The sequence below is a fragment of the Monodelphis domestica genome, chromosome 4, assembly GCF_027887165.1.
Source record: "Monodelphis domestica isolate mMonDom1 chromosome 4, mMonDom1.pri, whole genome shotgun sequence".
In the NCBI taxonomy this organism is placed as follows: domain Eukaryota; kingdom Metazoa; phylum Chordata; class Mammalia; order Didelphimorphia; family Didelphidae; genus Monodelphis; species Monodelphis domestica.
The window spans coordinates 413,724,954-413,752,705 of NC_077230.1; the positions used below are offsets into that span (position 1 = coordinate 413,724,954).

The 27,752-nt window shown below is 42.4% G+C and overlaps 1 protein-coding gene across 5 annotated transcripts in view; it reads right to left on the bottom strand.

Moving 5' to 3' along the window:
• The window catches only part of PRKCZ (protein kinase C zeta), a 251,095-nt gene extending 226,278 nt beyond the window's left edge, over window positions 1–24,817 (bottom strand). The window contains exons 1-4 of one of the 5 annotated variants that reach the window (XM_056795988.1): window positions 24,749–24,817; window positions 6,112–6,384; window positions 5,477–5,622; window positions 3,572–3,907 (exon numbers count right to left, since the gene is read on the bottom strand). In XM_056795988.1, the coding sequence (XP_056651966.1) occupies window positions 3,572–3,642 (71 nt within the window). In that variant the 5' untranslated portion in view covers window positions 3,643–3,907; window positions 5,477–5,622; window positions 6,112–6,384; window positions 24,749–24,817. Of the gene's footprint in view, window positions 1–3,571; window positions 4,980–5,476; window positions 5,623–6,111; window positions 6,387–24,748 lie in introns of those variants that run through there. The other 4 variants (XM_056795989.1, XM_056795990.1, XM_056795987.1 and 1 more) reach the window with 4 other exon arrangements.
• Window positions 24,818–27,752: the final 2,935 nt, after the last annotated feature.

A 27,752-nucleotide genomic window follows, 5' to 3' on the forward strand; every position in this document is an offset into this window, starting at 1 on the left:
TTATATCTCCACATACAGAAAGTGCTTAATAAATGCAGACCAGATAGGATCAGATTCTGGGCAAGCCACTTAACCTATCATTTCTAAAATGGGGATAATAATAACCTGAATGGCCCCTAGCACAGAGCCAGGCACCCAAGAAGTGCTCTATCTAGGTGGGTTAGCTGCATTCTTATTGTTGAGATTTCACTTTCCCCAGGACAATCAACCAACAAGAAATCAAGCCCCATGTGGCTTTGCTGACTTCCTGGGTAGAAATGCTCACAGGTTCAAGCTACCTCCAGCACACCATGATTAGGACCCTACTAAGAGCCAGTGGCTGAGATTAAAAAAAAAGAACAAAAAAAAGGCATCAGTTTCAGATTCAAAATATTTACATGCTATGGTGGCAGCCAATACATTCTTGTTTTCATCTTACCAGCTTTACAACTTCCTCAATTTAGGGAGCTCCAACGAAACATAATCCTAAATAATAATAATATATAATATAAAAAATAATAATAAAATTAAATTAAAAAATAAAAGAGCCAGGCCTGGAAACAAGAGGTCCTGGGTTCAAATTTGACCTCAGACCCTTCCTAGCTGTGTGACCCTGGGCAAGTCCTTTAACCCTCACTGCCTAGTTCTTACTGCTCTTCTGTTTTGGATCAATACTTAGTATTGATTCTAAGACAGAAGGGAGGGAGGGAGGGAGGGAGGGAGGGAGGGAGGGAGGGAGGGAGGGAAGGAAGGAAGGGAAGGAAGGGAAGGAAGGGAAGGAAGGAAGGAAGGAAGGAAGGGAAGGAAGGAAGGAAGGAAGGAAGGAAGGAAGGAAGGAAGGAAGGAAGGAAGGAAGGAAGGAAGGAAGGAAGGAAGGAAGGAAGGAAGGAAGGAGGGAAGGAAGGAAGGAAGGAAGGAGGGAAGGAGGGAAGGAGGGAAGGAGGGAAGGAGGGAGGGAAGGAAAGAGGGAAGGAGGGAAGGAGGGAAGGAAGGAGGGAAGGAGGGAAGGAAGGAAGGAAGGAAGGAAGGAAGGAAGGAAGGAAGGAAGGAAGGAAGGAAGGAAGGAAGGAAGGAAGGAAGGAAGGAAGGAAGGAAGGAAGGAAGGAAGGAAGGAGGGAAGGAGGGAAGGAAGGAAGGAGGGAAGGAGGGAAGGAGGGAAGGAGGGAAGGAGGGAAGGAGGGAAGGAGGGAAGGAGGGAAGGAAGGAGGGAAGGAGGGAAGGAAGGAAGGAAGGAAGGAAGGAAGGAAGGAAGGAAGGAAGGAAGGAAGGAAGGAAGGAAGGAAGGAAGGAAGGAAGGAAGGAAGGAAGGAAGGAAGGAAGGAAGGAAGGAAGGAAGGAAGGAAGGAAGGAAGGAAGGAAGGAAGGAAGGAAGGAAGGAAGGAAGGAAGGATAATCATAGAGAATTGGCTTGGTTGCTAAGAGATTAAATGACTTGCCCAACATGTCACAAAGCCAGCATGTGTCCGAGGGGGAACTTGAAGACTTGATACTAAGACAGAAAATAAGTTTTTTTAAAGTAATGATTGGGGGGGGGTCCCCAAACATTTCCAGAACATTTTTTTTAAGTTTTAGCAAAGTCTAACTTTAGAAAGCTATTTCTTAAGGAGAATGACAGGATCAAAATGTGAGCCCTTCAAGATCTGTGCCCTTTTCCTAAGAGGATAAGAAGCTTTCCTCTGTCTTTTTCCAGGTCAAATACCAAGCTGAGACTTTAACAAACAAAAAAATATGAATACTATTTTCACATTCTTAACCTTCTCAGCAGAGAGGTGTTCTCTCCAGAAACCTGCTACTTGGTTTCCTGGACTTGGAAGAACCGAAAGTTCTAGATTAACTTCAAAAATGAGAAAGTGACTGAGAATGAAAGGACTTTTTTTTTTACCTGCTAAAGAAGGGTGGATTCAATTCATGGGTTAAATTCATTGGCTAAAATATGACAACAAATCCCCGACCAGTCAGGGTGAAATCTAACCCAATGGAAGGCTACAGACCCGGATAATTTCACTGCATTGCAAGGAATGGATTTCTTATCCTTCTCCTCCCTGATTAAAGTGAGGAAAGGAAAAGAAAAAAAAATCTCTCCTATATGCCAGCTTGGCTAAATAGTGAACTAACTAGTCAATGACATATGGGGGGTGATGGGGGGGGAGGGTCCTGAATCAAAGGCCCAAGAGATTCAAGAGAGTAGAACAGAGATTAGGAGCTCTTAACCCAGGGACCATAAATTTAGGCAGTTTGTTTGTTTATAACTATTTCAATATAAGTGGTTTCCTTTGAAATTCTCTTAATTTTATTTTATGTATTTAAAAATCAAGTTTCTGAGGGGGGGGGGGGGGTCTGGACAGTAACTGGCCCAAAAGGTTGGGGAAGCCCTGAGTTTGAGGGAGGCTTGAATGCAAACAGGGTCCTAGTACAGAATCTAGCTTAGCAGGAACCTACATTCGGACAGACCTGGAGGGACCCTTGGGGTCATCCAGTCCAACACCTTCATTTGACAAAGGAAAGAAGTGAAGGCTGAGAAACTGAAGATGACTTGGCCAAGATTATACACTGTCTAAGGCAAAATTTGAACCCAGATCCTATAACTCCTAAATCTTCTCTCTGAGCCCTAATGACTTAAGAGCATTCTCCAGGAGTACAACCTAGGTAATAGTGCTAAATGCTAACCTAACTGCCAAAAGCTGTGTATGCCTTGGGAGTCAGGCAGACCTGGTTTAAGTTCAGCCTATGTGATCCTGGGCAATCTAGTAATCTCTAGGTGTCCCGGAGGAGAGATTTCAGTTGTAGATAAATAGAAATCTGTAACCAGGAGTAACACACACACGAAGATTATGGGTGAAATGGGGCCCTTCTTTACCCTGCCCTCAGTGGTGCCCACTTTTATTAAATAAGGCAGAAGCAATGCACTGGTATCTTCCTCAAACCTTCCTGGGATCATGGGTGGATTGCCCCCTTCTTGGCAATTTAATAGTCCTTTAGGGCTGCCTGGACCCGAGGGTCAAGTTTGAGACTTGGGCTCAGTATGTGTGAGTCAGAACTTGAACTCGGGGCTTCAAGGCACATTAAGCTGCTTCTCCAAGATTAATGGCTCACTTTTTCCTAGGTTTGCTGCGCTCTTTACTGGATCCTTGCAAAAGGAGAAACAGGTCTGGCCCTACAATGACCAGCTCTAAAAATCCTCGCCCCATTTCCCAGGTAGGGCCGGCCACTTGGCTGGGCCTCGCCTAGCTAGAGCTCTCTTCCCCGGAGCCCAGGCCCCCGAATTCTTCGTTAATGAGTCACTGCAGTGAATTACATTTTGTAACTCTAAGATACAGGAGAAAAAGTTGAACTCCGAGACTGGCTACAGTTTACTGCTCATTAAGTCGATCTCGTTGTTATCGCAAAAGGAAGACTTGGAAAAGACAGCTCCCCTCTCCCGGCCAGTTAGTTACACCGCCCCCTCCCCCCCCCCCCCCCGTTTGTTACCAAAGCACCCGCCCAGGAGAGGGGACAAACTTTCCATGTCTGCCTAGTAAACAGACGCCAACTTCGCCAGGATGGGAGGGGTGATGCCCCGGAGTGGGGGGGGTGGCGGAGGCCGCCTGCTTACCCGTTGTAGTGTGCCTTGATGCGGATGATCTCTCGGCCCACGTTCGTCTTGGACCCCATCCTGCTCGGCATGGCCTTAATCCCGAGCAGCGGAGTCTGCGTCCTGAGCGCGCGCAGAGCCACGGCTCTGGCTCCCAAGCGGCCGCCGGCAGAGGCTCCTGGGCTCAGGGCTCCGGATTGGGGCTCGAAAGCCGGCTCGGGGTCCTCCGGGCTCTTCCCATTTCACCACTGGGCCCACTGGTCGAAGCCGAAACACCAGGACGGGCGCACCGGCCCGAGAGGATAACCCCCGGGAATGGGCGCTGGCTGTGCGAGGACTCCAGGCGCTGGGAGCTACCTGGGGGAAGGGGGGAGGGTGAGGAGGGCGAGGAACTGGCCCCCCGGGAGTTTCCCCGACTCCCTTCCCAAATACTCAAGCCGGGAACTTGATGTCTCTGGGACAGAGACGCGGGGAGCCTAGGACGTCCAGGACTGCCGGGGATTAAGTAACCCCCAGGTCACATTTCTAAACACAGGAGCTAAGAAGGAAGCAGAATCCTACCTGCAGGCTGGTCTCCCGGAGGAGGAGGAGCAGGAGCAGGAGGAGGGGCAGGAGCAAGAGAAGGGAGGGGCTGGTTGGGGGCTGAACCTCTTGGCTTCCTCTGGCGAAGGCCCCCACCCTCTCCCCCCTAGGAGTGTCCAAGTGGGTAGAAGGGGGATGGGCAGGCTTGTGGGAGGGGGGTGTTGGATAGCGACAAACCCATAAAGATCCTGAAGTTTAACGACTCCGAAGTTCTTACTGAAAGTACTTACTACAAGTGGACTGGGGACCTAGAGTGGGGAGAAATGGGGCTCAGGGGAGTGCCAGAAAGGAAGAATGGGGCTGGAAGATTCCTGAGAGCCAGAGGGATGTGGAGTGAGAGATTCCAGTGGCAAAAACTGCTGGGGAGACTAAGAGAGTGACTTCTAGAAGGGAGTTAGGACAGAGAAGAGTGGATTAAAGGTCAGGAATCTGTACAGGTCAAAGGTAGGAGTGGGGATTGAAGCATCCTAGCATGTGGGGTTGGGGGTAGGAGGGGTCCCTGAGTAACTGAGGGAAACTAACCTGGTAATAAGGGGCTTGGGTTTAAAATTAGGAAGGCCCTCAAAGACCTCGTCCTATCCCCTCATTTTACCGATGAGGAAACTGAGGCCTGGAGCTGGGACTCTTGGAGACGAGGGTTCAGGGAAGCCAGGGGAAGGGACTGACCTGTGGGTAAGGACAAATCAGGAAAGGTGACCGGAATTCATTAGCCCCCCCCCCCCTTGGGCGAGGAGGTTTCCTGGGGAAGTAGGAAGATGGGGGAAAGGGAAGTACAAGTGTGGAAAGGTGGGATTTGTAACGCCTTAGGTAGACAGTAGTCCTTCAGGGATGGTGAAGCTAGGAAGATGGGTATGGGGGCTGAGGGAGGCATCCGGAGTGCTTACCGGATGGGGGGGGGGGGGAAGCCGCTAGGCGAGGGGGGCTTTGGAGAGACCCGGGGGGGGGGGGTCAGGAGGGAGTGAAGGACCCACATTTACTCAGGCTGCAGGCCCCTTTCCCTGGCCCCCTCATCTCCTGTGGCTGCCGCCGAAGGGAAAGCCCAGGCATTACCCCCCGACCCCGCCTGGGAATTCTGCAACCCTTGCCCCACTTTGCTCCATGGAAGATATTAGAGCAGGGGAACTGGCGTGGGACTGGCGCGCACGCGACCTCCACCCAAGGGGGATCAGGAGGCCCGCGCTAAGCCCTCGCAGGACCTAAGAGGCCAAAGCTGGGGGCAATGAAATGCACTCGAACCCCCTCCCTCTCCTCTGGGACGGTCATAGTTTGCCGGATTGGCCAGGTTCGGGACAACTGACCAATAGACGAGCGACATGGACGGTAGGAGGAGAGAGCTCAAAGTACCTGGTGACCAATAAGGGAGCCCATCCGGGCGGCCACTTGGAGCCAATCCTCAGGGGATGCCGCAGGCTCAGAGCCAATCGGAGGGCCGGACGGGCTACCTGCGTTCGGCTAGTCCTCTGCCTCCTCCCAGCGCAAAAGTTGAACACCTGCAGCCAATGAGACAGCGGGAGCTCCAAGAGCTGGAATCTACCTAGCAACCGGGAGAGCAGGGACTTGAGAGCTGAGGCTGAGGCCAGAGTCTGGAGGGAGGGAGGCAAGAGCAGGGGGTCTTAAATTCTCCTAGCCACGTGGATATACGGCGTTGGGCAATACGGCCGTTTTAGACTCTCCGGAGCTATATATGGGGAAAACAGGAAATAATTAACAAGAGGAAAGCACTGGAATTGAGGGGTTAGGGAAAGCTTCCTGTAGGACAGGGCATTTTCGTTGGAATTTAGGAGGAAGCCAGCGTGGTCAGTGGACTCAGCAGAGGAAGGACAGCCCGGGAAAATGCATGAGCCCGGAAGTGGAGGGTCTTGTTGGTGAAAACAGCCTGAAGGCCAATGTTTGATTTGATTGATGTGCACATAGTGGGGAGTGTATGGGTTGCTGGGCTGCTCATCCACCTTTGGTGTCCACCTGCCACCAGCTCTCACCTGTGGTTCCAAAAAGCTGGAGCAGGTATAGTGGCCACACCCCAGGAAAACTGGCTTGACAGATGGACTAAACCAGGCAGAGGATAACAGTGACTTGTAGGGTTGATGTGAAGACTTCCCCTAGTGGAATGGGTACTTGGGCACAACCTGGGTGTGAAGGCAGCTGAAGGAGGCACTGTGTCGTGCTTAGAGCTTGATCCGAGATCAAAAATGGCCATGGTCATCCACTACAGCCTGTCATCCTGACTTCTCTCTTGCCACCAGACTTCATTCCTTCTGGGAAAAAGAGTAAAGCTAAGGACTTTATAAAACTACCTTACTTAAATCCAGTTCACCAAGAAGTCAAGTCATCGATCATCAGGTTGTCATTGGCATTCAAAAGAAATGAAGGATGAAAAACAACATGGTGGGGAATAAAGGAGCTAGGTTATGAAGGGCTTTGAATGCCAAAGCATACCTTCCCTCAAGGAGTACACAGCTCTGAAAACAAATGGCTGGATTAGAATGCTGGATTTAGAATCCTTTATAGATCCAAGTTTGAATCTGGCCTTAGAGGTTTACTGGCTATGTGACCCTGAGAAATCTCCTTAATCTTTCTGTGCCTCCATTTTTCCCATCTGTAAAATGGAGATGATAGCATCTATTGCCCAGGATTTTAGTGAGGCTCAAATGAGAATTTTTTAGTAGTAGAGCTAGAATCTTTCTCAGCTCTTGAGCCTGTGATCCTTGCTTTGTCATATCATCTTAGTATAGTCCCCTGCACATAGTACGCACTTAATAAATCTATATATTTGTCTCAGCTTTGTGTGTGTGTTGGGGGGGGGGGGAGGCAGAGAAGTGGTTAAAGGGGATCTAAGATAAGAGCTATGATTTAATCAGTAGGAAATTTTTTATGAGGAAGCAGACTGATGGAGCATAGCCATTCCTGGTCTTAGAGTTACCTGGGAGCCCTAAGGAGATTTGGCTTACTCAAGGTCAAATAGTAGATGCCAGAGATTGAATTGGAACCCAGATCTTCTGAATTCTGATTAACTTTTAAGAAAAGAAAAAAAAAAGGAAGGAAGGAAGAAAACAAAACAAACCTTAGAGAACATCTAGTAATCTAGTATAACTTCCTCATTTCTATAGATGAGAGGTCCTGGGTTCAAATTTGACCTTATTATATACTCCTAATTATGTGACCCTAGGCAAATCACTTAACCCCCATTGCCTACCCATTATTGCTCTTCTACCTTGGAAAAAATACATAGTATTGATTGTAAGACAAAATATAAGGTTTGGGGGGGGGGTTGAAGTATATTCTGGGGGAAGCTAGGTAGCCCAATGGATGGAGTGCAGAGGACCTGAGTTCAAATATGGCCTCAGAGATTTCCAGGCTGTGTGACCTTAGGCAAGTCACTTAACCCCAAACTGCCTAGCCCTTGCCCTTCTGTCTTGAGTGTTTTTACTGTGACAGAAAGTAAGAGTTAAAAAAAAAAGTATATTCTACAAACACCCTTCCCCACCCCAGCTGGTTATTAAATATTTACTAGCATACCCTTCTTTCTCCCATCTATATATGATCTAAATCTAAGGCCTCTCCCAGTTCTGATAGTCGGTGTTCTGAAGTCCTACCAGCTCTGTCTGTCAGTCTCTTTTCTAAAGTCTTTCCTGCTCTACCATTCTCTAGTTTAAGTTTCCTCCTAAATTCTGGCGTTCGTATGAAGCATAGACCTCAACTTGACTGTGGACCTACAGTATACTTTTAGGGTCAATGCTTCCAGTAGAAAAAACTGCCTATTTATTAATTAACCCACTATTAGGGAAAATGTGGGCAGGGGCAACCAGATGGAGAGAACTAACACACTTCTTGCTTCAGCAAAAAGAGCAACTCCCAGGAGAGAGGATCCTGGCTTCAGCCATAACCATTGCCAAACTTCCTGGTGCAAAAACAAAACCTGCAGGGGTTAGATGGGCTGATGGGGCCCCGTTTTAATGGGATGTTATTTCAACTTCCTCTGGAAATTATGTCATTTTAAAAGGCTGTTCATTCCGCGCACATGTGTGTGTGTGTGTGTGTGTGTGTGTGTGTGTGTGTGTGTGTTTGAAACCTTGATGACATCAAAAACCAGCAGACTATCCACCTAACCCTGGCTTCAAAATAAGTGCACTGGAACTGGAGGCTAAAAGCAGGAGGAGGAAAGTAGCTAAGAGGAAAAAGAAAGCCAAGGGAGTTTTTAAAAGCTACAAACGTGCAATGAATTTTTTTTTAATACCAACTGAACAAAATAATAGAGATTCTGAAAGACAAAGACAAGATTAATAAAATAAAAATAAAACTTCATCAAATTGATGAGTAAAACCAGGGATTGTTTTTTGGAGGAAAAAAATAAATAAATAGATAAACAATTAACCTTTTTTTTTTGTAAACAGAAGAGAAAATGAAATGGACAACACCAAAAAGGAAAAAAGAATTGTTTTTCAATGAATCACATGCCTATGAGGTGCCAAACACTGCCCTAAATGCCTGGAATCCAAAGGAAGAGGAAAACTATCTCTGCCCTCAAGGAGCTCACAGTCTAAGGAGGAAGACAACATGTAAATCGTTATATACAAACTAGAGAAAGGATGAATTGAAAATAAATAATAAAGGGAAGGTGATCATATTAGGTGGGACTGGTAAAGGCTCCCTAAGAAGATGGAGTCTGGCCTTGGACTTTTCTAGATGTGTGACCCTGGGCAAGTCACTTAACCCCCGCTGCCTAGCCCTTACTGCTCTTCTGCCTCAGAACCAATACATAGTATTGATTCTAAGACAGAAGGTAAGGATTTAAAAGAAGAAAATGTGTTTTGATTGGTGTTGCATCATGGGGTGATATCTTGATTTGTGCATGAATTGGATTGAAGTAAAGCAGAGTATCACAAAGTCATCAGCCTCAGTATCTCTTCCAGACTCTTTGAACTCCAATGTTAAGACAAAACTCTAACCCATTCCACCAGGAGAAATCTTCACATGCTTGGAAGTAGACACCTCTTACTCACCAATGCGTTTGTGTCCCATAGTTTACTCTCAACCTGGTTTAGTCCATCTGCCAAGATGGTTTTACTGGAATGTGGTCACTGCCAAAGGACTTTAAAAGACTGTCTTGCCCTTTGACCCAGCCATAGCACTGCTGGGTTTGTACCCCAAAGAGATAATAAGGAAAAAGACTTGTACAAGAATATTCATAGCTGTGCTCTTTGTGGTGGCAAAAAATTGGAAAATGAGGGGATGCCCTTCAATTGGGGAATGGCTGAACAAATTGTGGTATCTGTTGGTGATGGAATACTATTGTGCTTAAAGGAATAATGAATTGGAGGGATTCCATGTGAACTGGAAGATCCTCCAGGAAGTGATGCAGAGTGAGAGGAGCAGAACCAGGAGAACATTATACAGAGAGATAGATACACTGTGGCACAATCGAATGTAATGAACATTTCTACTAACAGCAAGAAATGATCCAGGACAATTCTGAGGGACTCGAAAGAATGCTATCCATATCCAGAGAAAGAACTGTGGGAACAGAAATCCAGAAGAAAAACAACTGCTTGATCACTTGGGCTGATGGGGATAGGATTGGGGATGTAGACTATAAACGATCACCCTGGTGCAAATATCAATAATATGGAAATAGGTCTTGATTGATGCCACATATAAAACCCAGTTAAAACCCATGTAAAGCTCATTGGCTACAGGATGGGGGTTGGGAAATAACATGAATCATGTAACCATGGGAAAATATTCTAAATCAGTTAATTAAATTACAATTTTCAAATTAAAAAATGTGAATATGGAATGTGGCCACTGCACTTGCTACAACTTCTTAGAGTCACAGGTGAGAGCTGGATCAAAAGATCAAAAGACACCAAAAAGTGGATGAGCAGCCCTGAAAAGGGCTCAGCAAGCCGTCACACCAGAAATGCTAGTCTTCCCTGAACACCCTATCCATCCCATGATGCATTTTATCTGGGACTTAAAGGAAGTCAGAAGGCAGAGGTGAGGAATGGGAGCATTTATTGGCAAGAGGGACGGTTAAAATGTTCTGGGGTCATGTGTGGAGTGACTTGTGTGGGAAACAGCAAGGAAGCCAGTCAGCGTAACTGGATCACAGGGCATATGGGAAATGGGTGTATGATAAAAGAAGACTGAAAGGGCTTTGAATGCCAAACAAGATTTGATCTTGAAGATGACAGGAAATTACTAGAGTTTTTTGAAAAGGAAGATTATATATTGTGCTTCAGGAAGATGAATTTGACAACTGAGTGGGAACAAGACCTGAGTTAGGAAATAATTAATAGGCTTTTGTAAGAGTCCAGGTAAAAGTTTATCGGAAACCATTTTCCCAATAACATGCCAGCAAAACAGATCAATATTTATACCCAGATTAACAGAAAAGGAAAGTGAAGGAGGGAATTCCATCAAATTCCTCATGCCTTCTATGATATAAATATGGCTTAAGGAGAGATGATGCAGTGAAAAAAACAACAGACCAAAGTCCCTAATGATTATCAATACATACTGAAAAAAATATTAGCAAAGAAGCTAAAAAAGTTAAGCAAAGAATATATATATAATATATAAATAGATATAAATATAAAAAGAATATATATATACATATATATGTATATATATATATATATATATATACCTTTCATCTTAAAATTGATACTAAGTATTGGTTCCAAGGCAGAAGAGTAGTCAGGACTAGGCAATGAGTGTTAAGTGACTCGCCCACAGTCACATAGCTAGGAAGAATCTGAGGCTAGACTAGACTGATATCCAGGACCTCCGGTCTCCAGGCTAGGCTCTCCACTCACTGAGCCACTAACTGCCCCTATAATAACATATTAAAAAGTTGATACATCATGATCAAGTTGACTATACCAGGAATGTAAAGTTGGTTCAATATTAGGAAAACTATAAATATAATAGACCACATTAATAACAAAAATAATTTTTAAATCATTTGATTTATCAAGAGGTCTAGAAAAAGCTTTTGACAAAATAGCCGTTTCTGTTTTTAAAAATAGGAAAAATGGGCTTTTCCTTATTTATTACAATAAATAATAACTATATAATGCCAAGAACCAAATTATATGTGATTGAGTAGAGAGCTTTTGAATCAGATAAGGGCTAAAGAAAAGATATCACCATCACTACTTTAGTTTAATTCTTAGAAATACTACCTTTGGCAAAAGAAGAAAAATAAATTTAGAAAATTAGCATAAGCAAAGAGAAGTCAAAATTATTGCGTTTTGAAGATGATACCATGATCTACTTAGAGAATTCTATAGATTTAACTAAAATCAATTGAAAAAATTTTAGCAAAGTAGCAAGATAGAAAAGAAACATATATCATCAATATTTTGGTATATTACCAATAGAACCCAATAGAAAGAGGAAATTTCATGCAAAATTACAACAGGAAATCTAAAATTGATATGGGTTTTCTTATCAAACTATAAATAGGAATTATAAAAATAAAACTACATTATACAGAAATACCAAATAATTGAAGGGACTTAAGTTAATTGCTCATAGTTGGAGCTTATCAATACAATTAAAATTTCAATACTACCTAAATCGGTTTACTTATTCAGGGTCATACAAAACTTCCAAAGCATTACTCTATAGAGCTAGAAAAAATAACAAAATTTATCTAGAGCAGTGATGGAGAATTCAATGGCATGGGTGCCAAAGATGGCACACAGAGCACTCTGTGGGCACGTGGCCACCCTCCACAACCCCCACCCCCAGAGTTCACTACAAGAAAGGCAGAGGGACTTGGGGGGGAGTTGTTCCCTTCCCCCTCTTCACCACACCTGATAACATTTTTTCACATCACTCATCCCTCTGCCCATCAGCCCAATGGAAGCATTTCCTCCCTCACCTGTGTGGAGTGGGGATGGGGGCATGGCATACCCAGCATGTGGGTGGGGGGAGGAGTCCTGCACTCTGTCTCTAAAAGGTTTGCCATCACTGATCTAGAAGAACAAAAGGTCAAGAGCATCAAAATAAATAAAGAAAAAATGGGAAGGAAAAAGGCCTAGCAGTACCAGATCTCATCCTATACTACAAAGCAGTAATTATCCAAGTTATTTAGAATTGAAATAGAAATAGTGATTAGTAGAACAGATTATTGAATCAAGTTGCAAAAAATATAGAAATTTAGTAGCATAGTATTTAATAAACCCAGAGAATCCAACTACTGGGTCAAGGATCCACTACTTGACAAAATTATTTAACAAAAACTATTGGGAAATTTTGGTTTAAACCAACATCTCACACCAGATATCACAATATACTCCCAGTGAGCATAACCTAAATATAAAGGGTCACATCATACAAAGCCAAGAGGAGCCTTATCCTAACTCAAATTCATCATGATGACTGATCAGAGCTTCATTTTCCCCCTTGAAGGTTCAAAAATACCTCCAAGGGATTGGGAGAATGCTAATATTATCAGTGCTAATCCAAATTCTAGTGTGTTCTCCCTGATGTTAAGTGCAGGTGACTGACATTCCAATTTTAGCTAATTTGCATCAATTTTTGCTTTTACTAAGATGTAACAAGAACAGAAATACAAACACTACCACCACCCCACACACACACCAACTCCTGGTATCACACTCTTCCCTAGAACATCTCAGTCCTGAGAGCAAACTGAAGCTCAAAGCTTTGACCCACCAAGTTCACTTTCAAATGTGGCATGGAAGATAGATGAATTGCTTCCTTTTTGTTTCTAGGACCCAACATTTCGGTCATGGTGTCAATCCACCTGATCACTTGTCAGGAGGACTTTGCTGCCAGACTGGACTTGACTGAGGGCAAGCTCTGGCCTGGAATCCAGCTGCCAGACCTCTGGTAGCTCATTCTCCGGACCTTTCAGAGCTCACAAGTTCAGAAGCTAGTTTAATAATCATACATCTAAGAGCAGGAAAGAATAAACAAGGACATGTGCTAATGGACAGTACAGCAGCCCAGATAAAGACTCAAAGCATTTCTCTCTCTCTCTCTCTCTGTCTCTCTCTCTCTCCCTCTCTCTCTTTCTGCCCCCTCTGTCTGTCTCTCTCTGTCTGTCTGTCTCTCTGTCTCTCCCTCCCTCCCTCCCTCTCTCTCTCTCTCTCTCTCTCTCTCTCTCTCTCTGTCTCTGTCTCTCCCTCTCTCTCTTTTTATCTCCCTCTCTATCTCTCTCTCTCCTCCCTCTCTCTGTCTCTCTCTGTCTCTCTCTCTTGCTCTCTCATCTCTTCTTATCTGTCTCTATTCTCTGTCTCTGTGTCTCTTTCCTCTCTCCATTTCTCTCTCCTCTCCTCCACCCAGAATTACTCCTTCCTCAAACACAACTGGGTAGAAAAGAGAAAACACTCAGCCCGTTAATCATTTTTGAATGCATGATGAGTTCTGGTTCAGCAGCCATTCCAAAGGCTTCTCCTTTCCTCATGGTGAAGGGACAGTCAGAATATGTAGTCAAACTTTGAATTCAGGAGCTGGACCCTTCCATTATACACCATCTCGATTTTCTGGAAGCAGACTCTCCAGACTCTTCCAATGGGCTAGAAGCAGGCAAAACATGCTTCTTATACTCTAAGGATGGGACTCCCATTGACAATGATTCTTGTTGTTTTATCGATTAATTGTCCTACTCTTTGTGACTCCATTTTTGGAGGGGTTTTTCAGCAAAGATATTGGACTTGTTTGCCATGTCCTTCATCAGCTTATTTTACAGATGAGGAAACTGAGACAAACAGGCTTAAGTGACTTGCCTAGAGACACACAGCTAAGATACTGGAGTAGTTTGATATTTCCTTCTCCAACTTATTTTACAGATGAGGAAACTGAGGCAAACAGCATTAAGTTACTTGTTTTATTCTATGATTACTAAGCATCCGAGGCAGGGTTTGAGCTCAGTTCCTCCTAATGCCAGGGATGGCACTTTATCCACTCCAGAACCACCTAGCTGCCCCCATTGACTGTGATGCCATTACATAAATAAATTAGAAGAAAAGGAAAAGAAACGTGTTTCATAACTACAGATACAGAGATTTCTGTACCAAAAAGGGAGTGGTAAAGAGGATCAAAAGAGATAAAATAGATGATTTTGATTACATACATTTTAAAAAGGTTTTGTGTGAACAATGACAGAATGACTAAATGCTTACTATGTGAAAAGTGTAAAGATTAAAATTAATATGCAATAACTAAATATTATATTTCATAAAGTTTTATTATTAATTACTAAAGCAAAGAACTGCCTAAATTCAGCCCGGTCACAGGCTCTTTGAGGAGGCATGGGAGAAGCATATATCCACTTAACTACCAATAATGTGATCTCGCCAACGTGGGGATGTAGGAAAGATTATAGGGAATTTTGGGAAATACTAAGGACTTCTGGGGAATTAAATCAAAGGTTCAAAAATCTCCATTTATACACAAGCACTGTGCTTAGTTCTAGGAATAAAAATTAAAAAGTGAAGCTCTTTCCTATCCTCAAAGAGACAGAGATAACACATTTATGAGAATAGTAGCCAGGGAAGGACATTTTGCTTTGGAAAGTTATAGGGATGAGGATCAGAATCTTAGAAAAGTTGCTTTATCCAGATTCAATGACAGAGTTAATTTGATTATAATTATAGAACGGTGAAGAGGATGTGGAGTTAAGAACTGATCCAACCATTATGAAGGGCAATTTGGAACTATGTCTAAAGGGCTTTAAAAGCATGCATATGTTTTGATCCTGAAATACCACTACTAGGACTATATTCCAAAGAGATAAAAAAAAATGGGAAAGAACCTATTTGTACAAAAAATATTTATGGCTGCTTTCTTTGTGGTCACAAAGAATTGGAAAGTAAAAGGTTGTCCATTAATTGGAAAATGGCTGAACAAATTGTGGTATATGATGGTGATGAAATATAAGGAATGAGGAACAGAATAATTTCAGAAAGAATTATGTGAACTGATGCAAAGTGAAATAAGCAGAACCAGGAGATCATTATACACAGTAACTGAAATGTTGTAGAATAATCAAATGTGATAGATGTTGCTACTAACAGCAAGGCAATGATCTAGGACAATTCTGAGGGACTTAGAACAAAGACTTTTGTCCATCACCAGAGAAAGAACTGTTGGGGTAGAAATGCAGATGAAAGCATATGATTAATCACTTGTTTATTTGGGCTTGTGTTTGGGGATTTTGGTTCTATAAGATTATTCTCATAAAAAAGAATAGTATGGAAATATATTTTGCATGATAATACATGTATAACCCAGATTGAATTGCTTGTCAGCTCCTGGAGTGGGGAGGGGAGAAGGGAGAGAGATAATATGGATCATATTACTTCAGAAAATTTATGTGGAAATTTGTTATTAAATTTTTTTTAATTATTCAAGTCCAATATCCTTAATAAAGATTCAAGGTTTCTTGTAGAATTCTCTTTAAAAAAACTATAAAGGGGATGGGGAGCAGGAAGGAGGGGAAGAAGATATTAAAGAGATGGCTTGCTAGCAGATAGATGAGAAATTAAATGAATTGGATCTTAGATGAAGTGAGTGACTAAGGCAACCACCAATTATGGCAATGGGGCCTAAGAATTAGAAGGGAAATCATTAACAGAGAGGGGAAAAAATTTCTCACTAAGTTTCTCCTATAAAAGTTTGATATAAAAAATATATGGGGAACTTATTCCAATATATAAGAGCAAGAATCATTCCTGAATAGATAAATGGTCAAAGGATATGGGTTGGCAGTTCTAAGAAGAAAAGAAATAAAATTGTCAACAACTACCTAAAAATTATGAACAATAAAAGATTTGCAAGTTAAAACAACTCTCAGATTGCTTGCCATCTCAAGGGAAGTGAAATGTTGGGGGAAAGAGAGGGAGAAAGAGAATTTAAGATTTAATACTCTTTGAAAAATGTTGGAAACTGTTTTTACATGTAACTGGAGAAAAAAAAATAAAAGACATTTAATGCCTTAAAAAAACAACAACAAGGGGGCAGTTGGGTAGCTCAGTGGATTGAGAACCAGGCCTAGAGATGGGAGGTCCTAGGTTCAAATCTGGCCTCAGCCATTTCCTAGCTGTGTGACCCTGGGCAAGTCACTTGACCCCCATTGCCTAGCCCTTACCACTCTTCTGCCTTGGAGCCAATACACAGTATTGATTCTAAGATGGAAGGTAAGGGTTTAAAAAAAAAAAACTCTGAGCTCCTATTCCCTAGCTATCAGATTGAGAGAGTTGTCAAAGGAAAAAAAAGGAAAATGACAAATGATGGTGGTGCTGTGAAAAGAGCACATAATATTCTTGGCAAAGTTCTGAATTGGTCCAGTCATTCTGAAATTATTTTGAAACTCTATTATTTTTTTGAAAACTAGTCTCTATACTTTACCTCTGAAATTGTGAAATATACACATTTTAATATTTTTTTCTTCCTACATGTGTCATACACTATTTGGTTTTTCTTCTTTTCTCATTTTTTGCCCTTGAAACACATCACTAGTATAGAAAAGGGGATTTTGTTTGTTTGTTTGTTTTTACTATTTTTACTTTCTGCAATAGAATAAGCTAAGATGTCCGTTTACCTAGCATATACAACCATACCCAAAAAGCTTTGGACTATGGCAACGTGCCACTAATTATTTAAATATTATGTGACTTTTGCTCAATGGCTATGCCTAATCAAAGGAGAAATGGACCACAAAGGAGCACAGAACTTGACTTGCAAAGTGCCAAATGAGCACAAAAAAGGTAAAAGAAACCAAGCCAATCCTATGGGAATTGATGACATTATGCACAAAAAGCACAATGACTTGATCATGTGTGAGCCTCTAGGTTGTGACTGTTTAACATGTGTTAAATGCAGGACTTCCTTGTATCATACTCTATATTAAGAATGTAACATTGATTGTTCTGGCTCCATTATCCAGAAAAAGCAAAGAAAAGGTTTGAATCAGGGAATTCTATTTCCCATTTGTCTCTAGATCTAGTCTCTTTTTCTATTTTCTCTCATGATGTAACAAGTTACTGCAGTCCCGATTGCTAAATTGGGTTAGTAAATGATTGTTGTTGCACGCTCATGAGATATGGATTATTACAAGAACCTGTTGTAAGTTGTGATTTTTTTTTCTTTCCCTTTTTTCCTTCTTCCTAGAATTTTTTTCAAGTTTTCTTTTTATATTCTATATTTCTCTCAGAGATTATTTTAACTTCTTTGACTTCTTTATTGTTTTTGATACTTGATTCATATGCCTTGTGACTTAACCAGTATCCCTGTGTAACTTCTACATGTAACCCTGTATCCTCCTGAGGGAGGAATGTATTATTATTTTCCTCAGGGGGAACTATGTTATTGTTGTGAACTTTGACTTGAATTTGAGTCTAATTTAGAACAAGAGACTACCTCCCAGGATCTAGAAAGCACCGTGAAAATGTCTGCAGAGACCACATGCTGCACCAGAAGATCCAGAGTGAACTTTGAGATATGGTGAATTTGAACTTGGGGGGGGGGGTTGAAATGCTTTTGTTTTGAATATACACTCTTATGCCAAAAGGGATTGTCCCCTAATTGGCTTTTTGTCAATGCACCTATTATTGGTTTTGTCCCTTTTCCTTTTTATTTTCCTCTTATCCCCAAATTATTGTAATTTCCCTTTATAAACTGTAATATTTATATATACTTCTAGTTCAAGTTAGAAGTTAGTTGTGTTTTCATGATCCATTACGGAGACTGGTCTCTCAAAGGATCACAGGGGGATGTATTATTCAGACTCTTGTGCCCTGGACTACATTTCCCAAAATCCCCTTTTCCTTTTCCTGTCTGTGCATCATGTTGATTGAGGTTTTTAGTTTCGGTTTTGATCACCTGGTGCTCTTGTCCTGGAAGATCTCTCTGGCTGGAGCAGCATGGAACTAGGCACAGCTGGGCTTGGAACTCTCCAACCAAGAAACAACTGAAAGGGTCTTCAGAAGCTGTCTAGAGTAGACCAGTTGCCCCATTTTAAGAGAAGAAGCTACTTCTCTAATGTACTTTCCATGCCAAATGGTGTGAATAGTTTGGGTCTGAGTCTCTTATTAAGCTGTGACCTTTATGAGACATTGTGGTATGAGGAGTCAGAAAGACCTAGACTCAAATCTTCCCTCTGACACTTACTAGAAATATAACCTTGACTTTGAGCAATTCATTTCTTTCTCATATTCATAGGATGAAAAAGGGGGAAAGTATCATTTATTGTACCAATAATTAAAACTGTGTGCAGAGGCAGCTAGCTGCCATAGCGGATAGAGCGACAAGCCTGGAGTCAGGAAGACCTGGGTTTAAATCTGGCATCAGACACTTTTTAGCTGTGTGACCCTGGGCAAGTCACTCAACCCCAATTGCCTAACTTTTGCCCTTCTGTCCCAAGAGTTATTACTAAGACAGAAAGTAAGAGTTAAAAGAGAGAGAGAGAGAATCCCTTCTCTCAAGGAGCTTACTCTCCAACAGGAGAGGCAACACAGATAAGATCCTAGAACTAGAAGGGACCTCAGAGATTAGCTAGTCCAAACTCCTTATTTTGTAGATGAGGGAAACTGAGGCCCATAGCAGTGAAATAATTTTCCCAAGATCACTCAGAAATAAGGATTTGAATCCATGTCTTCTGACTACAGGGTCAGAGCCCTTTCCTCTGAACCATACTGCCCCCAGTTTCCTCATCTACAAAATTGGGGAAAGGGTAGTTCCTATCCCCCAGGGCTGTAATGAGGGTGGAAGTAAGATTATTATAAAGCCCTTTGCCAGCTCTGAGCCTAAGGGCAAACACTATATTTTCATGACTAACCTTTGTGCCTCCCCCAAGGCTACATTGCACCCTGGAGGTTGAAGATGCTTGTTTCATAAATGTCTTCTCCTCTGGTCTCCAATGCCCACCTTTCTCTGTTCCACCCATGGCTTTTTGCTTTGGAATTTTCTTCTCCACCTTCAAGGTTAAGCAAAAGACAAGCCTTTCAGGAATGCTCCAACCCACAGAAGTCTGTCCTTTCTACCTTTCTCTTGTTCTTATTTTAAATCTTCCACATTGTTCTCTGATAGTACATGTATCTCATTCCCCCAACTCTCAATTTCCCAGAGATACAATTGGGACTTCTCTGAATTATTTATCTTGGAAAGTAACATTGAAGAGAAAATCATCCTGGGACCAACCTAGAGGCAAACTTGCTGTTCACTCATTTTCCAGTCATATCCAACTCTTCACAATCCCATTTGGGGTTTTCTTGGCAAAAATTCTGGAATGTTTAACCATTTCCTTCTTCAGCTCATTTTACAGAGGAGTAAACTGAGGCAAACAGGGTTAAGTGACTTGCCCAGGGTCACACAGCTAAAATATTGGAATGGGGACAGCTGGGTGGCTCAGTTGATTGAGAGTCAGACTTAGAGATGGGAGGTCCTGGGTTCAAATTTGACTTCAGACACCTCTCGGCTGTGTGACCCTGGGCAAATCACTTAACCCCTATTGCCTAGCCTTTACCACTCTTCTGCCTTGGAGGCAATACACAGTATTGACTCCAAGACAGAAGGTAAGGGTTTAAAAAATAAAAAAATAAAATAAAATATTGGAATGGTTTGCCATTTCCTTCTCCAGCTCATTTTACAGATGAGGACACTGAGACAAGGAGAGTTAAGTGACTTACTCAAGATCAAACAGTTAGAAAATGTCTGAGGTTGGGTTTGAACCCAGGAAGATGGAGACTCCATGTGTGAGAGTGGAGTGCTCGATCCACTGGACTACCTAGCTAAATTTTCTTTAGGGCTCAATACAAATGGCACCTCCTAGACGAGGGGCTCGTGAAGGCTAATGGGTGCTAAATTCTCTAGGTACTCCTAACCACCAATAGGAGGTGGTGTCAGGCTACAAGTAGGATGCTAGGTTGTCTGTTGGAGGACCTGGATTTGAATCCTAACATATATCACTACCTTTTATTTTCCTCACCTATAAAATGGGAAGAGTTTGACTAGCTGATCTCTAAGGTTCCTTCTTCTAGCTCTAAATTAAATCCATGATACCCCTAGTTCTCTGAGTCACTTCCTAACTCTGGTCCAGTTTCCCCAACTATAAAAGGAGGGGTTGAACAAGATGATCCCCAAGATGTCTTCCTGACTTTCGGGCCTATGAATTGAAGGGCTTCATCACTCCAAAACTGCATTCCAAGTTATGATTCAAAATGCCAACAGCTTCTACCTGAAATGGGAAAAGAGGACAGATTTTCTAGGTGGTGAGGTGGACAAAGCCCTGAACTAGAGCAGGAAAATGCAAGTGCAAATCTAGCCTCTGACCCTAACAGGCTGGATGACCCTGGAGAAGTCACTTATCCTCTGTCTGCCTCAGTGTCTTCATCTGTAAAATGGGAATTATAATAGCACCTCCCTTCTAGGGTTGTTGGGGGGAATTCAATGAGATAGGAGTCAGCTCAGTAGACAAGTTTCCTGCTTGATCCATCCTAGCAGAGATCTCCATGTCTACGTGGGCCATTTTCCCTACTGAAATAGTGTGTCTTTCATGGAGGTGGCTCAGCCAAACAATGGATCAATTGGCCCTATCCATCGCCGATACCCCATCTTCTCTCCAGGTAAAGAAAGGACATCAAGGACCTCGGGTTCGAGGGACGTGACTTGCCGCGGCCACATGGATTCTCAACTCTATAAAAGCTCTTTGTAAATCTTATAGCTATTAAGAAATATAACATTTATTATGAATATGAATTATATTAATAAATAAAAATAGTATTTAAATGGTTACTTAAATATTTTAAAAATTAATAAATAAAATAATTTGTATTAAGATGATTACTATTTCTTGATTATATTAATGAACATCAGTCTACTAATAAATCATATTAATATTATTTAAGTATTGAAAACAGTGCTATTATAGTCTAATAATTATAAGGTATATATAGTGGTTAATATTATTATTAGTTAATAGTACTATTAATATTATTAACATTAAAGGGCTAAGGAAGACTCCTTTAGGGACCAGGTGAAAGCTCCCCCTCTTAACTTCTTGATTAAATACAAAATCCTCTGTTTGGCTTTGAAGGTCCCCCGTCCCCTGTCTTCTGCCCACCTTTGCAGTTCTTTTGCTCTTTCTTCCCTCTCGTCTCCTCCAGTCCTTCAGTATATTTACTCTGGGGGTCTCCTTCTTGTTCCTCAAACAAGAGCCTCCACGTTTTTGCTGGCCACCCTCCCTGCCTGCTGGAAGTCTCTCCCTCCTCATCTCTTCCTCCTCCTCGGTTCAAGTTCCACATTCTTCTAGAAGTTCCTCCCAGTCCTTCGAATCTTAGTTTCTTTTCTCTGAGATGATCTCCAATTGGTTGTGAACATATCTTGTTTGTACACAATTGTTTGCATTGTCTCCTCCACTAAGCTATGGGGTCTTAGAGAGCAGGGACTGGTTTCGGGGTTTTGTACAGGGTCTGGCACATAGTGGGTGCTCAAGAACAACTCATTTCTTGTCGGCTCGGTTGGGATACTTGTTAACTTTCTATAGTATGGTGATGGGGGATGAAAATACCATGCTATTTAGAGTAAAAGGACCTGGATTCTAATCTTGCCTCCATTCCTACCTGGGGGATATTGTAAATACTTTTAGTACCAAGGCCTGTGATCCTCATGGGCTTTCCTTGTTCTAAGGAAGAGAAGCCTTCTCAATAGACACATTATATATAGTTCCTGTCTTGATATTAGGCAAATGTTAGACAAGTCGTTTTCCCTCTCTAGGCCTCAGTTTCCTCATTTGTAAAATGAGGGGTTAGTATTGATAGAGTAAAAATAAACTTAACATGGAAAACATTATGTACCAATATTAAGGGGGGGGGGACAAAACTGTCCAAAGAGACTGTTGTGAAAGTATAATGATCAAGGTGACTTAGTGGAGTCTGGAGGATCGGGGTTCAAATCTAGCCCAATACCCTTCCTAACTTTGTGACCCTGGGCAAGTCACTCAACCCCTATTTCTGTCTTGGAACTAATACTAACTATTGATTCTAAGGCAGAAGGTATGGATTTTTGTTGTTGTTTTTAAAGAACTGATACTGAGACAAAAGACAAGAATTTTAGGAAAAAAATATGTAATCATCAAGGTTGGACTCCCAAAATAATGATGGGAAAGCACACACATTGCAAAAGTGGGATACTGGTGCGGAATGTTCATTACACGTCAGATTTTTTCATCAGTATATTGGTGCCTTCTGCTGAAGCAATTTATTTTATTCTCTCCTCTCTCTCTCTCTCTCTCTCTCTCTCTCTCTCTCTCTCTCTCTCTCTCTCTCTCTCTCTCTCTCTCTCTCTCCCCCCTTCCCTTCTTCTTCTTCTTCTTCTCCTTCTTCTCTTTCTCCTCCTTCTCCTTCTCCTCCTTCTCTTTCTCCTCCTCCTCCTCCTCCTCCTCCTCTTCCTCCTCCTCCTCCTCCTCTCCTCCTCCTCCTCCTCTTCCTCCTCCTCCTCCTCCTTCTTCTTCTTTGTCTTCTTCTTCTTCCTCCTCTTCTTCTTCTTCTTCTTCTTCTTCTTCTTCTTCTTCTTCTTCTTCTTCTTCTTCTTCTTCCTCTTCTTCTTCTTCTTCTTCTTCTTCTCTTCTTCTTCTTCTTCTTCTTCTTCTTCTTCTTCTTCTTCTTCCTCTTCTTCTTCTTCTTCTTCTTCTTCTTCTTCTTCTTCTTCTTCTTCTTCTTCTTCTTCTTCTTCTTCTTCTTCTTCTTCTTCTTCTTCTTCCTCCTCCTCCTCCTCCTCCTCCTCCTCCTCCTCCTCCTCCTCCTCCTCCTCCTCCTCCTCCTCCTCCTCCTCCTCCTCCTCCTCCTCCTCCTCCTCCTCCTCCTCCTCCTCCTCCTCTTCTTCTTCTTCTTCTTCTTCTTCTTCTTCTTCTTCTTCTTCTTCTTCTTCTTCTTCTTCTTCTTCTTCTTCTTCTTCTTCTTCTTCTTCTTCTTCTTCTTCTTCTTCTTCTTCTTCTTCTTCTTCTTCTTCTTCTTCTTCTTCTTCTTCTTCTTCTTCTTCTTCTTCTTCTTCTTCTTCTTTCTTCTTCTTCTTTCTCTCCTTTTTTCTCTCTGTCTCCTTTCAGTTCTCTCTGTCTTGTCTCTCTCCTCTTCTTTGTTTCTATCTCTCTCTCCCTCCCCTTCTCCCTCTCTCACTTCCCCTTTATTTTACTCTCCTTTCTCTAGTCCCCTCTCTCCCTTTTCTCTGTTTTCTCTCTCTTCCCTTTCTTCTTTCCTTTTCCTTGTCTCCTTTCATCTCTGTCTCTTTTCTTCCTCTCTTCCCCCTTCTCTCCTTTCTGTATCTATCTTTGCCTCTTCTCCTCCCCCCCCCTTAAACTTCTTTGTTACAAAAGATGACTGAGAGAAAGGAGAGTGTAGAGATATTCACTGGCTAATGTAGGGGATAGACAAAACATATTTTTTTTTTTTAACGATGCAGTTGGACTAGAAGACCTCTATTTGGACTAGGGGACCCCTAAGGTCTCCTTCCAGCTCTGAATCTATAAACTTCCCAATGCTTCAGTTCTAATCCATATGCTCTGTGAGTCCCTTCCCTTTCCTGGGCCTCAGTTTCCTCCCTGGGTAAAATAAAGGGACAGGTATAGGTGATCTCTAAAGGCCCTTCCAGATCTACATCTTCCCATTTCATGATGTCCCTAAAAGAAAGTAATTCTGGGGAAAGCATTCTAAGGTCTGGAGATGTCAGTCAGTGACACCCATGGGTGGGTGAAAGGACAAGGCTCACAAGGGGAATTCTCTTGTCCTGATTATATGGCTAAAGAGGTCAGAGGCCAGGTCTAAAGGCACCTCTAACTGACAGCCCCATGATTAGAAATTTTTGGTCCTAGGGTGAATAAAACGAAATGGGTCCTCAATTCAGTTGCCTCAAAATCACTGTTGGGAGGAGCTGGGGTGGATAGCCAAGAAGGGAAGGGCTTCCTGAAATCCACTGTGGCCAAAAGGCCATTATTTTGGAACTTCCTCTTTTAAAAAGATGTATTTATTTAATAGAATTTATTCTCAAATATGTCGGCCTCTCCATCCCTTCTCCACACCATAGAAGGTATCATCGGACAAAAAGATGTGCATCTAGAGATTGTGTCTTTTGTGTTTCTTTTTTTTAGTCACAAGTTATTCTCAAATATAAATTCTATAGCTGTATATTGTGTTCTCTTGATTCTGTTTGTCGCAACTTTCTATTTTATCTAATTATTCTTGCAAAGGGGTGTGAAGCTTGCTTGATTCTCTGATACTGAAGGGTTCCAAGTGTTAATAGTGCCCTCTCTAAATTCTAGTGGCCTCGGACAAAGTCCCATGCTATCCTGTGTTAGTTACTGCTCTTTTAACCACTTGGGCTGGGTTTATCTCCCCAGAAGAAACAAGATTAAGGAGCACTATGGTCTATCAGATAAGGCACTAGACTGGGAGCCAAGAGGAACTAGGGTCCATCCCTCATCAGATTCCTACTAGTTGTATCCCCTTGGACAAGTTATTTTGTTTTGCTGAGCCTTAGTTTGCACATCTGTAAAATGGACTCCTAGCCTCTGAGATCCCTTCTAAATCTCAGTCTATGATCCCATGATTTTGAACAGCTTGGAAATAGAATCTTTGTTTTCTTCCTACCTACCTGTGGCTGGTCTCCTCCAAGAATGGTCAAGCTAGAAAGGGAGGGAGCCTTCTGGTGTTTCCCCTCTGCCTCTGTTCTTTTTGGACTGAGTCACTCTGGGGTAAAGAACATTGTCCTGGAGGAGGAAAATGATTGGTATTTCTGCATCCAGGTCACAGAGTCAGACACTGAGCTCTAGATTATGACATCAGATTCTTAACTGCAGCCAACAACAAGAGAGATTAGATTTGTTTTCATTGGTTTTAGAGAACAGGAAGAAGAGCAGAGATGGAAATTGCAAACAGGCAGATTTAAGCTGGTTGTCAGGGGAAAAAACTTCCTATCAGTGAGTACTGCCAGAAGTGAAATGGGTTTGCTGGTTTTCTCCTCCCTGCAGATCTTCCAGAAGAGACTAGACGAGCCTTCCTTGGGAGTGTTAGGAGGGGGTTTAAGTCTAGGTGACTGCTGATGTACTGGTGATTCCTCTGGCATGAACTGAATGAAAATAAGCCTTCTGGGGAACCTGCAGGAGGACCTCATTCTGGCTTTCCTGATCAGAATGTGACAGAGGAGAAAAATCACTTCCTCTTGCTCAGCCTCAGTTTTCCCTTCCATAAAACAATGTACCACAATACTCAATGAACTCCACTGGCTACTAGGGGCAATAGAAAATGCTTTGTCTGCTATTCAAAACCTTTTATAACCTAGGCCCCTCCTACCTTTCTAGTATCTCTCTCTCTTGTTTAAAAACGTATCTTCTGTTTTGGAATCAATAGGAAGGAAGGAAGGAAGGAAGGAAGGAAGGAAGGAAGGAAGAAAGAGAGAGAGAGAGAGAGAGAGAGAGAGAGAGAGAGAGAGAGAGAGAGAGAGAGAGAGAGAGAGAGAGAGAGAGAGAGAAAGAAAGGAAGGAAGGAAGAAAGAAAGAAAGGAAGGAAGGAAGGAAGGAAGGAAGGAAGGAAGGAAGGAAGGAAGGAAGGAAGGAAGAAAGAAAGAAAGAAAGAAAGAAAGAAAGAAAGAAAGAAAGAAAGAAAGAAAGAAAGAAGAAAGAAAGAAAGAAAGAAAGAAAGAAAGAAAGAAAGAAAGAAAGAAAGAAAGAAAGAAAGAAAGAAAGAAAGAAAGAAAGAAAGAAAGAAAGAAAGAAAGAAAGAAAGAAAGAAAGAAAGAAAGAAGGAAGGAAGGAAGGAAGGAAGGAAGGAAGGAAGGAAGGAAGGAAGGAAGGAAGGAAAAGAAAGAGAGAGAGAAGCAGGAAAGTGAGAAGATAAGAAAAAGAGAAATAAAGAAGAAGGAAAGAGTGAAAGAAGGGAGAAAAAGAAATAAAAAGGAAGGAAAGAGTGAAAGAAGAGAGAAAAAAGAAATAAAAGGAAGGAAAGATAAAGAAGGAAAGTGAGAAAGAGAAAGAAAGAAGGAAAGAGAAGAGAGGAAGGAAGGAAGGAAGGAAGGAAGGAAGGAAGGAAGGAAGGAAGGAAGGAAGGAAGGAAGGAAGGAAGGAAGGAAGGAAGGAAGGAAAAGAAAGAGAGAGAAGCAGGAAAGTGAGAAGGTAAGAAAAAGAGAAATAAAGAAGGAAGGAAAGAGTGAAAGAAGGGAGAAAAAGAAATAAAAAGGAAGGAAAGAGTGAAAGAAGAGAGAAAAAAGAAATAAAAAGGAAGGAAAGATAAAGAAGGAAAGTGAGAAAGAGAAAGAAAGAAGGAAAGAGAAGAGAGGAAGGAAGGAAGGAAGGAAGGAAGGAAGGAAGGAAGGAAGGAAGGAAGGAAGGAAGGAAGGAAGGAAGGAAGGAAGGAAGGAAGGAAAAGAAAGAGAGAGAGAAGCAGGAAAGTGAGAAGGTAAGAAAAAGAGAAATAAAGAAGGAAGGAAAGAGTGAAAGAAGGGAGAAAGAAATAAAAAGGAAGGAAAGAGAAAGAAGGAAAGTGAGAAAGAGAAAGAAAGAAGGAAAGAGGAGAAAGGAAGGAAGGAAGGAAGGAAGGAAGGAAGGAAGGAAGGAAGGAAGGAAGGAAGGAAGGAAGGAAGGAAGGAAGGAAGGAAGGAAGGAAGGAAGGAAGGAAGGAAGGAAGGAAGGAAGGAAGGAAGGGCAACATAAAGATCCCTTAGACCAATTTTTAATTTTTACAGATGGGGAAACTGAGCCCCAGAGGGGGTAGTAGTAGTAGCTTTGTAGTCAGGAGGCAAAACCAAGACTCAAACCCAGATCTTTTGACTCCAATGTTCTTTTTCCTGCCCTGGGCTTCCTTCCTCTTCTAAAAGCTCTGAATCCAGACAGGATGCATCAGTCACTAATCCACTAATCACTGCCTGTTTATTGTAATCCTGACATCTGGGTTTCTAATCCATCAGACCCTCTGCAGCCTAGAAAATAAATGTTCCCGTTGAAGTTAGCTGGCTCAGTGAGCAGCTGGGTCTCTGATGGGATCAGGTCAGGAGACAGAGCCATTCCTGTTCTGGAGATGGGTGAAAAGGGCAGGATTAGTGTGTGGCCTCCTGTGAGATGATCAGGTGTGGTAGCTTATCTTGTGGCAATCTCTCCCGAGGCATGAAGGAGAAATGGCCCAGAAGCCTGGGAATCAAGAGAGGTCTGAGTTTGCCTCCTACCTCTGAGACTCACTAACTATGGGAAGGGACTCTCAGAAAGTCCCTTCACTTCCATGAGTTTCAATGCCCTTGTCTCTAAAATGGAGCTGATGCCTTGAATAGCCGCCTTATAGGACTATTCTGTATAACAAATGAGAGGATCACACACACACACACACACATCAAGTAAGCCCTGGTTAGCCAAAATAAAGGGGTTCTCAATTCAGTTGCCTCCAAATCGCTGTTGAGGAGCTGGGACTTGGAGCCCAGAAGGGAAGGGCTTCCTGAACAACAGCAATGTGCCAGGCACTGTGCTAAGCTCCTACTTTCTTTGGAAGAAGATCAGTTATTGCTTGTGATGTTTTGACTTGTTCATGAACTGGAAGTCTTCAGCCTCAGTCTCCCTTCCAGTCACCCAGGTGCAGTGGCCAGACAAAGTGAAGATGACTGATGATGACCAGGA